We start from the raw sequence: 12216 nt of genomic DNA on the forward strand, positions 1-12216 counted from the left end.
TGAAAGATGAAAGGCTGCTTGCTCAATATTCATTCCAAGCTGGGCTGCTACCAGCCAGAAATACTGCTCTCCAAATTTTGCAGGGCAAATATTTGCTCTATAGATTCAAGGGGTGCAACCATCCCTTACCTCTTGCTAATGACTTGCACTGCTACATGGCGACAGGTACCCAGTTTAGCCCACAGACCTTGCCAAAGCCAATGTAATTTGCTTTTCAAAGTGTTCTGCCTGTTGGCTCCCTTCAGTTTTTCAGTCTAGTCTATTCACTCACTAGCTGAGGGMTACTCAGTTTTGTTGCCTACTACATTTTCCTAAAATGCTCTTTTCTTTTCACCAGCACAAGTCCTTCCACAGCTAAAAACAAAAGAGATTCTGCAAAGACTAAGATATGAAACCAACCCATAACGCATCGAAAGAAGTTGGCAATGGTCCAGAGAACAGCTGCAAATACAGGTGCATGTTCTCTTAAAAGGCAGTGTAGACTTGGACCTAGGCTAGTCAATGAAACACCTTAAGAAATAAATTTCATTGCTTTTTTTGAGCAGTTAAAGACAGACAGATATTACAGAAATAGAAGATTTATTTCAAACATTTTCTCTATACAGTGGAAAAAATAAAAAGAATAAGCAGCCACACAAAAGTAATGAATTTTTATGAAGTCACAGTGTAAACTGAAGAAGCTGTGACTATATTAACAGCACGTAAAACTCAGCTGTAAAGCTGAATTTAAAGGAACTTTGTTCTGCAGATAAGGGCTGCAGTCAAACAGCCTGTCYGGTGCTCGCTGAGATGCCATCAAAGGCACTCGGCCAAACCACTAATGGCCACAGTTCCTTCATGGCCTGGAGCGAGCACAACCAACCGGCCACGGGCGAGCGGAGGCAGAGCCCTCTCCTTGAGCGGTGTCGGGGGCCCCGCGTCAGCCGGAACGGACGGGGCAGCGGGACAGGGACGAGGCTGGATTCGCCCGGTGGCCGCTGCAGCGCCAGGCTGGGCCGCAGCAGGGCCCTGAGCTCACCTAAAGGCCACCGGTAAAGCCCTGGCGGCTCCTGGGCTGGGCCAGGCCGGAGCCCAGGCGGCTCCTTGGGCTGGGCCAGGCCGGAGCCCAGGCGGTTCCTTGGGCTGGGCCAGGCCGGAGCCCAGGCGGCTCCTTGGGCTGGGCCCAGGCCGGAGCCCAGGCGGCTCCTTGGGCTGGGCCAGGCCGGAGCCCAGGCGGCTCCTTGGGCTGGGCCAGGCCGGAGCCCAGGCGGCTCCTTGGGCTGGGCCAGGCCGGAGCCCAGGCGGCTCCCCGGGCAGGGTCGGACCGGAGCCCAGGTGGCTCCCTGGGCAGACCCGGCTGGCTGCGGCCCAGGCCCGGCCTGCACCCGCACCACGCGCAGGGCCTGCTGTTTTTACCACCATGTTACGTTCCCCAAACACAGGAGGGGCTCCTGCCCTGGGTGTTGGACTCGATTCTGCTCTCCCGCAAGTTGGAGGAGCCCTTCCCGTTCACCACAGGCTTCACTTAGCAGGAAATGCTTCCGAAACGGCCCTGCGGCGGCCAGAAGCTCCAGCACCAAGGTGACAGGGTTCACACCATTCCCCACACGTTTGGGGTTAGTTCCTGAGGCYGCCTGTTCCCGTCACCCCCACGACCCCTTGCTCCGAGATAAAGGAGGCAGGAAATACAACCACCAATTACGGGCAAGACTTTTCTCCCCACAACAAGCATTTTGCAGCAGAGGACGCAAAATAGGTCACATAAAATCAGATCCAGCCCAGCCCATCGTGGCGCAGATGGAAGCAGGGCAGCCCATCCTCTCTCCTCCCCACAGGGTCACCTGCACCTGCAGCTCCTCTGCATGGGTCCTTATGCTTCACCTAAGCTTCTGCCTCCTCATCCCACATGGAAACAGGAAAGTTTTGTTTCTCTGCAGCAGCTGTTCCTTTCTGATCTAAAGAAATTGCTGGAGTGACCATTTTAGCTGTGCAAAATACATCTCCTCTGATCCAGAGGGCACATTCAGCTCCTCGTAGAGCAGGTAAAGTCTGACTTTTCTAGTGCCACAGTGACTTCTGCCTGGATTTCCTGGCTCAGAAATTCCCCATTGGAASTACAACAGCTTATTACCAGGGCCATTCAAACTAGGACTTACTAAGGGTCTGAGAAGCCACTTGCAAACCCTGCACAGAAACAGCCCATGATGCCAAACTGCCCCAAAAGACCAAGGGTGAAGCTCCCTGGGGATCTGCAGAGGCAGCTCATACAGGTTTTCACCTCCTGCTCTTTGGCAAGAAGGGGAAGAGAAGCCCGAGACCTGTTTGCACAAGGTGGGGCTGCCCTTGCCACGCTCTCCAGCACAGCCTCGACGTGAGGCAGGAATGGCCTGGAGAGCAGCCCACCCGCTTGCACTCGTCCAACAGGAGACGTGACAGAATTCACTGGGAAGGGTCTGCTTGAACAATGTGACCTTTGAGCATTCAGGATTTCTAAAGAAATTATTGAGCTTTTATCTGGTTCTGGAAGAAAACGAGATAAATGCTCATTCTTTTGTGTAAAACAATTCTCAGCTTTATTTCTCTCCTTGGGAGAAGCTGGCTGACAGTGCACTCAAATAAAATCGCAACTGTCTCCTCATACTGGTTGGGTTCTTTCCCGCTTGGCTCAGCCAGTCTATGGCATCCCTCATCCTGTTGTGAACACTGTGCCACTCTGAGGGGCCTAAATAGTTAAAGTCTGGACTAGGACTGGAAATCAACTGAGTGAAAATGGGAAGATATAAATGTTGCCCTTATATTTTGAAGACGCTGCGTGACTGAAGGAAGCTGCAGATTAGCAGCTCATGCCTTCAGCTCCAAACAAGTTATTCTTATATCCATAGTTATCCTTATTAAATAGTGTTACTACTACCCACAATGACCAGATATTACTGTCATGATGGAGGTAGTTGCAAAGGTCTATGTCAAGACAACTTAACTGTCTAAAACCAGAGACAACAAATGGACAAGGACCATATACAGAAAGAGACAACATCAACTAGCATGACAGACAATAGTTTGAGACCTTCAGCAGCCCAAGTACTGTCCCAGTTTTGGTGACTGACATAAGTCACCAAATCCTGTGAGCTCTAGGGAGCTCTAGGGAGCTCACAGGATTCCTTGCATGGAAAGAAACACAACAGGGACACTTTGAGAGCTGAAGCTATTTCACACACTCTGACTTGGAGGGTCCTCAGTAAAGCTTCAAGGATTCTGGGTTTTCAGAGTCAGAAGTCACCAGACCTTTGCAAAAATGCAGGGTTTACTCAAACATGGCTGGAAGTCTTAGGGAGGGCAAAGAGGAATCCTGTTTCCCAGAGGAGCATCCTATATACAGGAATGTCCTCCCAAGTACATGGTTCAAGGTCTGGAATCTGAGTCATAGTCTCTAATGCAGGAACAAAATTCTGCTCATTCTACCGCATCAGTAAACACTGCATTCAAATATTGATCTAGGCTAGTTTCTGTGTCTCTTTATTCCATCCGATCCATTTGAGGTTTCTCATCTTGATTTTAGGCTTTCTAGGTAAGATAATGCCTTTACACTTCTGCTGTGGTGGCATGGAGATGTCAGAACAACTGAAACAAATTCCAAAAGACTGGAGAACATCAACAAGTAAATACTACATGCTGATCCTGCTAGCATATTTTTAGAGTGTGTAATTGTCTCAAGGTTTAGTCAATTGAGTTATCTGGATTCTTGTTTGCAGAGGAAGGTGTGGTGGAATGTGCTGTTCAAACAGAGACTGATGTCGTCCATCCTGAGGCTGAGATAACCAAGCCAGACTAAGAATCAGTAGTGCTGGCAGCTGCCACTGCAATAGGGGAGCGATGATGCAAGTGCAAATCCAGCACTCTCACCCAGGGACGGCTGCACCCTCCCACGAGAAGAGCTGCGTAAGCACTGTTTGCCTTTTTCAAAACCTGKAGAGAAAAATGCAGCTGAATCACGTAGCAGGAGCTACATGACTGACTGGTCCGAGCTCCCCTACTGCGACTCGACACTGAAAGCCCAGGCTTTGCAGGCAGATAGGAAGGTTTCAGCTGAGGCGGCAGAGATGTAGCCTGAGCTGCTAAATAAGGGTGCACACTGATCTCATCTGTTCCTCCATGGTTGCACGTGTGCTACACACTCAGCACTAAAACCCCACTGAAGTAATTTCTTTGGCACAGAAACATATTTGGAGGAACATACAGGTCACAAACATGGCAAGTATTCACCTCCACCCGCAGAGCACCAGCACCACGCTCTTCTGTGCATGTCAGAGTCTCCCTGCCATCACAGGGGCATTTGGAAATCTCTCCCTCTTGCCTTGCTGTACAGATACTACACTGAGGGCCATCTGTTCAATTCGTTACTCAGGGTATTAAGCCACGGAGCTTCCATTAATAGGAGTGCTTGATAACAAGTGATTACACAGCTGCAACCTCATGTAGCCTTGGGTCTTAGCTAAAGACCTGTATTTCTTTGAAAAGATTGCTTTAAATTAGGCTGTTAAGAACATGGCCATCATTTAAGGAACTGAGTAAAAAACTGATACCTGGGCATTGACTGGAGCCCAGTTTTCCTGTCATGCAGCAGGATTTTTCACTATGGGCCTTTTCTTACTCACCAGCCCCTTGTGCTGGTATCCAGGAGATTCTCTCAACATATGCAAAGAAAGAACTTAACCTATTATTTATTTTAGATGTACCTCTAGCCAAGGAAAAGCCAGGATTTACCTATCCTAGCAAATCCAGGTMTGCATAGGAGCACTCAGTTAAAATACATGGTTAATAATACGGTTAAAACGGTCACAGTTCCCAGCACAGGCCTGGTCCTCGCCAGCTCGCTGTCCTCAGCGATCCCAGGCACATCCCAGGGGATGGGGAGTCTCGGGGCGGGCGGGCAGCCAGCTTGGAGCCACCTGGATCCAGCGGCTGCGTTTACTAGCRCAGAGAGGGGCCAGCTGGCCACGGTGCCTGGAACGCACAAATAGAGCCACAAAGATGGTCTAAGGGGTCGGGAACCCTCTAAAATCTAAAATCTGATAGTTTTGCTGGACTTCAATGGAGTCAAGAGTTCACTCGTGGGGTTTTTTTGGTAACAAAAAGGTACAAAAAAAGAAACACAGTGAATGTAAATAAGCAGACACTTACAAGTCTCTCTCCTGAGAGAACTTCCAGAAGTTTGATGAGCATCCTTCCATCTCGGAGGTCAGTGTAGAGGTCTGTAATTCTGCAGGATACGCGTGCCAGGTGCGAATTAACCCACTTTGTGAAGGTCTTCTTCTGAACTGCCTCACGCTCATCTGTTGGGAAAACAACAGGACGTTACTCAAAATAAATCAGAGTATGTAACTACATGAGACTGTGATTCTCAGACATGCCTAAGACATGTCTAAAATGTCCTTAAATCCTTGCTTTTTCTCTTTTAATTAGAATCACTGCAGAAATTGGGACTTCCCACTGAGAATCCATCTTCCTATTCTATGACATTTTCTAGTGTCCCTGGGAATTTTACTGAGTCACTGTCTTTGGAATATCCCTGGAGTGTAGATGGCAGACTTACATGCTGCTTATATAAGCAGCTTTCTTAAGCTGTGAGGAGGTCAGTTGCAGAGCTACAAGGTAAGGACCATTTTGCACTGATTAAAGTGTCCTCTAATTTGCTCAAGAGTTATCTTCCACCACGGCAAACTTCTGCTCTTGACTACACACCAAAGTCCCCAGTGGATCCTTTGGAGGAGGAGCTGCCATTAGCATAGGAACAGAATAGGCATAAAAATGTGCAGAGACCAAAGCTTCTCATTTGTTTTTTTCCTCACATTACAGTATTTACTTGCAGATACCACATTTACATCCACACTCACACAATGTCAAGATGAACCTTTCCACAGCTGTATGTTTGAAATGCATTTATTTAAGCCATAGAAAAATAGGTTCTTTCCACSTTCCCTTCCCAGAGCCTTTCACAACTGTTTATATGGGAAAACACTGGCTAAGAGAGCTCTCTTAATGCACACACTCATTGCAGCCCGCATTAATTCATAAACTCTTAAGCAGTTACCTGCCAAGCAGAGAATGTTTCTCAGACCGAATATATCACACATCTTTGCAGCTAAAGCCTTTGGCCAAGGGCTTTGGATCTATCCCTTACTAGTCAGCAAAAAGTCACTTCACTGATTTGGGAAGTACTGACTTTGTGAAAACACAGGTGCCCAAACCCAGACTCCAAAGTCCTTAATTAGACACCCAAAACGAAGGGCTCTGCTTTCCAAAGTGCCTGAGCAGCCAAACYTCCCACTAGGGCTCTGGAAGTCTGGAGCCGCTCTTAGAAACATGACGTGAAGATTTGTAAATCCTAAACAAAAATGTGAGGCTCCCCTTCCTTAACACTCTGGGCACGCTGCTTCAGACACAGTTGAATGTTAATAGCAGTACAGAGGAGCTGAAATTTCCTAAGCAGCCCAGTGTCAGGGGCTGCCTTCCTTCAGGAATATCCCCAGGGCCTCTGCCTGGCAGCAAGCGCTTCCTCAGCCTGGCCGGGCACGAGCTGCAGAGTCTAGAAAGCTGCAAAATGGGTTGTTTTTTATGCAAAAAGTCAGCAGGAAAATAAAACCAGCGAGACCACAGAGAGCGGGTTACGCAGGGGTGTGTGCAGGGAGCGGGGGAGCAGCTCGGCGCGGCGGCAGCGCTTCATCTCCTCGCACCAACCCCACCCCAACATCTCAGTTCCTCCCATGGGTTTCTCAACTTATTTTTGCYGCCGTGCCGCGGGGCGGGAAGCGGCTCAAAGCAAACGCAGCTGCCCCACAAGCCACAACCCCGACCCGCCAACGAAGGCGGGAAATAAAGGAACACGGAGCGGGGCTTGGTGCGACCTCAGGGCTGGGTTTTGTGACCCCACACGGACGTGCTCGCAGCACCACGTCCCCTTGCTTGCTCCTGCTTTCTACGAAGGAGAGTCCAGCTGCCGTGGGGGAAGAAAGGAGGAAGTGGCAGGAGCTGCGGCCGCTCCGCTGCCCTCGGAGCCTCCGGCCGACGACAGCCTCGGGACACGAAGGCCTCGAGACGGGAGAGAAACAGTCACCTAGGGCTTAAATACAGTSTCTGCTCACCTTCAGTATACTTTTGAGGACTGTTTATAGCCCGTTCCTGGTACTGCTGTGTCTGCACGACTGCTTGTCTGCTAATTTATTCTTTCAGTAGAGGTATTTCTTCAAGTTAATGAGTCAGGGAATGAGTCAGGCCTTGCTAAAACGTGTTTTTAAACAGAATCCTGGCGGAGGTCACCGCTCCGCCTTGACCAGGTTCGCCAGCTCGAGCAGGCCCCATAAGAGCCCTGCGAGCTTGCTGACCTTGGCACCTCACAGGGAGGYTCCTGCGGCTACGTCCATCCCGAGCGGATGCAAGGACGGACAGCATCCCAAAAATAAAAAACTGGACATTTCTGAAACCTTCATACATCTGAGAATGCTCAAAATTGTAATTGGGGAGAAGTCCAAGCCAAAATCCTCGTTCAAAAGCTACGACTATCAGCAAYCCTGCAGCTCCACCTGGGACCATGCTAAGCAGAAACAGGCTGGGGGAAGAAGAGCCCTGGGTACCGTGCGCTTTCAGTAAYGAGAGCCCCATTCTGCAGGGCTTACAGACAAGAGAGGTGAAATCTGGGGGTGCTGCCAAGTTCCCGCCCCACTGGTGGGGCCAAGAGCCGCCACATTTCCCAGGCGCCASGGAAAAGCCCTAAGGGAAGCGACACCTGCACTGCCCGAGCTCAGTGATCCTGGGGGCCGGGGCCGCTGCCTCCAGGCTCTGCATCTCCCATTACCCCCCACACAGGGGCTATTTGAGCCCAGYTCAAACACAGCTGCTGCCTCTCTCTCCTTCCACCTTCCCGCTTCCTCCGCGCGCTCCGAGGGCCCCTCAGTTCCTGTTTACAGAGCAGGGCTCAAGGGCTGTGCGGGTTCCCCAGCTCTTCGGCACTCCTCACCTGGGCCCTGCCCATCCTCCTGCCGCCGCCTGCAATGGGGAGACCTTCTGTGTGGGGAGCAGAGCTGCCCTCGGGCAGCCGCCCCCCTGCAGCCCCCGGGCACCTTCCTCTCCCTTCCCATCCCYCGTCCTGGCCAGCAAGGCCGGCACTCACAGTTAGAAGGGCCTGGCACAACCTCTGCTGCTGCCACAGGTACTGCTGAGCACACAGCTGCATGGCACAGGCATCCACATCCGTACGGATGCGAGATACCAGCTCCGGTGACGGCCCCGGAGCACCACTCACGGATCTCATGATCACTTTGACAAATGTCCTTTGGAGCTCCCCAAATGGCATTTTCAGATCCTCAAGATTAGCTGGGAGTGGAGGATGCGGGTGGAGCTCCGAGTGTCCTGCAGCTTGCAAAAACATTTGTGTCCCGGGGGGAAAGAGAAATGCCCAACACGCAAAACATGCTCAGCGGGGAAGCGGAAGCCGCTCTCCCACCGTATTGATAATGGAGAATCCGACTTATCTTGCAGCAACATTCGGAAGGAAATTTCCTTTCTGCGGAAACCCCCTGACAATACGACGGGGGCTCACGAGCTCCAGCTCCGCGACGGGGATAAATCAAGGGCTGACTTTGTTTAGGAGTTTAGTAAATAAGCAGGAGCTTGCTCGCCGAGCCTCACGTAAGACAGGCCGGGCAGAGCTCGCAAGCAGGGTCGCAGCAGCAGGGGATTTGCCATGGGGAAGGCCCCGGCAGATGCATGGCTCCACAATCCAGCCGGGAGAAACCCCGGCCCCTCTGCAAAGCCCTGCAGCCGAGGGCGGCCAGCAGCTCCTCCGAACCCCACTGCGATGCCGGTCACGCCGCACCGGGACAGCTGCCGCTCTCCCCTTTGGACATTCACCTGCTCGTGAAATGCTCCCAATATGGGACAAGCCTCTGCTGTTCCAGCAGCCCCGAGCAGAGGCCTGCACAAAATGCATCCCCTGGAGAGGCATCCGCAGGTCCTCACGCTGCATGTGATGCACGGGCTGCTGTATGGTCCCCTCGTGCTACCTGAGCGCATCGCTGGTGGCAGACGGGACACAGGGACAGCTCGTTCACTTGCCAGCCCTTCAGCAGGTTATGGGGGGATAAAAATTGATGCTGGCTGCTCCCAGCCCTTAAATTTGCTGCCCAAGCAGAGGGAAAGGTACCTGCATGAAGCCTGGGGACAAGATATGGGATGAGGTCGGGCTTTGTGCRTGTGTGACAGACTCGGAAGGTCCCATTCCTGGTCCCACTTCCCTGGTAAAGGSCACAAAACGATGGCCTTTATACCCAGCTACTCCACATCCTGTATCAGCAACCACAGCAATGAGAAGCCCGAGCAACTGCAGACAAGCACAACTGTACATTCACCTTTTCTAAATTCAAATATATTGGAATCAATCYGCAGGAAAGAAAGTTAAGGCAGAAGGAGGGATCATCCAGGCAGAAAAAGGAAATAAAATGAGTTTGTCCTAACGGTCAAGTGTCCTAAGCCTGAACGTTCTCCTTGTAATAGCAAGGCAACCAAGCAAAGAGCAGATATTGCCGTAGGGAGCAGCTCAGGCAGAACACTGGAGCTGAGAGAAATGGAAAGACAGGAGAAACAGGAAGCTGAAGCGCAGGGCAAGGTGCACGTGAGCAGGCAAGCAACAACACAGGATAAGGCCTGCAAGGAGAAGCCAAACCAGGGGATTTTACAGGGAGAATACAGTTACACAGGGCTATAAAGCTCAGCCACAACCAGCGGAACTTGGAAAATAAAAGTGTATCCTTCACTTTGGTGTCAATCTTCCAGGTATTTTAGCGTGGAGAAATGGCTCGAGCTGATGTTTTTGATGCAAGTATCATGTGTTTGTTACGGATRGTTTATGCTACAAAGGGTGGAGTTTTCCCACCCAAAATAGTGAGATTATGCTGGGCGTTTTACAAGCTTGGACATGAGTTTGACAAGAGCCTGAATGCGAACGTGAGTAGGAAGGATGGCAAAAGCAAAGGGGCAGTTTTGCTCGTGCTCTGGGTAGCCGGTGATCTGCAGTAGGGGCAAAATCCTCGCTGCTTTCCTGCCTCTGCTCCCCAATGTCTCCYGCCAACAGCCAGGCCGCGCGTGCCGCAATCCACTCCCGCTTACCGGGCAGCACCGGCAGCTCCCAAATCCTATTAAATATCCACCCTTCCCTATTAAATGTTGCATCATGTGGCTACTTTCACTGCTGAATACGGGCCACAAAGAAAGGAGGGAAAGCCAAATAACGCAGCGTGTGGGAAAAAACAGTTCTGCCACTTTCTCTTTGATGTCACTAAACCTCTGCAGACAATAAAATGATGCCCAGAACAATGTCCGGTAGCCGGCCAAGCACTACAGGCTGTGGAAGGGCAGGTCCTCTCCCATTGTCTTTATTTTTACACAGTTTATGACATTCTGGTGTCAGCAATGTAAAAATAAACCTCCTGCAAGGCAGCTTCAGACTCACGTAGAAGAACGATCGTGTCCATCTGCACAGGCTCCCATGGCAGTAAACGCAACATAAAAGTCACCTGGGGTTAAGGGATTAGGCAGAAGAACGCAGCCTATTTCTTTTTTTAATTCGGAAGATGAGGCTGACATATGTAAGCTGCTTTAGAGAAGAATATACGCTCAACTTTCCCTACACAGGTGTAAACTACCACACAAATTGCATGTGCAACTTMAGGAACACTGGAAGGTGAAGTTGGGTAAATATCTCCAGCGTCCTACCCAACTCCTGGCTACTGAAAAGACCACATCATATAGCCCGTTACCTAACCATTAACCAGTCCCCTCTCTTCACTGCCCTGTAGGATAGAGGCTGCCTTCTTGTTTTCTGCAATAAGCTGCAAGGCAGCTGCAAGAGAACAGCTTTTCCCATGGGTCCTTACAGACAGTTTCACGTTCTGGGTGCTGCTCATAGAAGCACCTACACCCATCTTCAGCTTGAAACACCATCTGATTCAACCATAACTAACGGCCCACACACTTGAAGCCCACTGTGAGAAGAAAAGCTCAAGGGGACCCCAGCCTGAGCTATTGTATCTGCAGAAAGACRCTACAAAAATGTTTTTACAGCAGAACAGCCAGGGCACAGTTGAATAAAGAAATAACTTCATGGTCCAATGAGTGTCCAACATACAGTCCAAACAGAGCTCCCTTTAAAAGCAGCATGAAAAATACCTTAGTGCTGCTCATATTTAAAATAAAAGGACGAGAAATTCCTTACGGCTGATTTGGTGCCCAGTGTTTTACAACACTGGTTGCCATTCTTCCCTTTGGGTAACGGGGAAACCGCTTCATTAAAAGTRGCATGGAAAAAGCATCGGCCTCTCCCAAGACACTGACTGTGAAATTCCCACGGAGGAACAATGCGGAGACGGAGGTCACAGCAGGATCTGAAGCAATCAGCACAATCTTGTGGGGTCTTTGCTCTTTCCCTTAAAAACATTATCGACATAATACAGGGAAGTGCCAAGGGATTTCTTCTTGTTTGTTTTGGAGGTGGGGGGTAAGAGGGGGGCATTATTGCTCATCCTCGCCCACYCCGCTATGTGCAGGACTAGCAAGGCTGAGAGCAAGGCCTGGCATTCACGCAGACACCACTCCAGGCACTTCACTACATAAAAGCTCATCTTCTTCCTGTGCTCAGCAAAGCCAGCAGAACGAGAGACTCGTTATAGTGGCTTCCTGATTTTTCAGAAGCGGAAAAACAAGGCTGGCAACTTTTCTTTTTTAATAACTTTGTTTCTGTTGTTCTTTTTCTTTCAGCCCGCCTCTTCTTYGCCTCCGTTGCAGCTAATGCCTGCTCTGCTCATGAGCTCAGCACTCACACCCATGGCTACAAGCAACCTGCTATTTCTCCAGTTCGGCTATGTGACCAAACTGGAAGCCTCCTTATCTGGGTGTTTTGAAATATGAAATTATAACTGCTATACAGAGATGAGTCAGTAAGGGCTGGGCAGCAGGACAGGGAAACGGATGCTGAATCTCATCAGCTGCAGAGCAATAGCGTGACTTCAGCAAGGCTTTTCATGCTTTCACCCACAGTTTTCTGACATTCCCACTGATGAGATAAGAGCCAGCTGGRCAGACTACCTGGCGGGGGCAGAAGCAGCCGGGCAGTCAGGTTGCAGCCAGCGGCTCAAAGCTCATGGCTGGTTTCCAGTGGCGCAACCCAGGGGCTCATTACGGGGCTAACTC

At 50.5% G+C, this 12216-nt stretch overlaps 1 protein-coding gene across 1 annotated transcript in view; it reads right to left on the reverse strand.

Annotated features, from left to right (window-relative positions):
• The window catches only part of SPTBN1 (spectrin beta, non-erythrocytic 1), a 91578-nt gene that overhangs the window by 48964 nt on the left and 30398 nt on the right, over positions 1-12216 (reverse strand). Inside the window, exon 2 of the mRNA XM_026033829.1 lies at positions 5158-5309. Within this exon, the coding sequence (XP_025889614.1) occupies positions 5158-5309 (152 nt within the window). The remainder of the gene's footprint in view (positions 1-5157; positions 5310-12216) is intronic.

The sequence above is a fragment of the Nothoprocta perdicaria genome, unplaced genomic scaffold (assembly GCF_003342845.1).
Source record: "Nothoprocta perdicaria isolate Ctin4 unplaced genomic scaffold, notPer1 scaffold_133, whole genome shotgun sequence".
NCBI classification, from domain to species: Eukaryota; Metazoa; Chordata; class Aves; order Tinamiformes; family Tinamidae; genus Nothoprocta; species Nothoprocta perdicaria.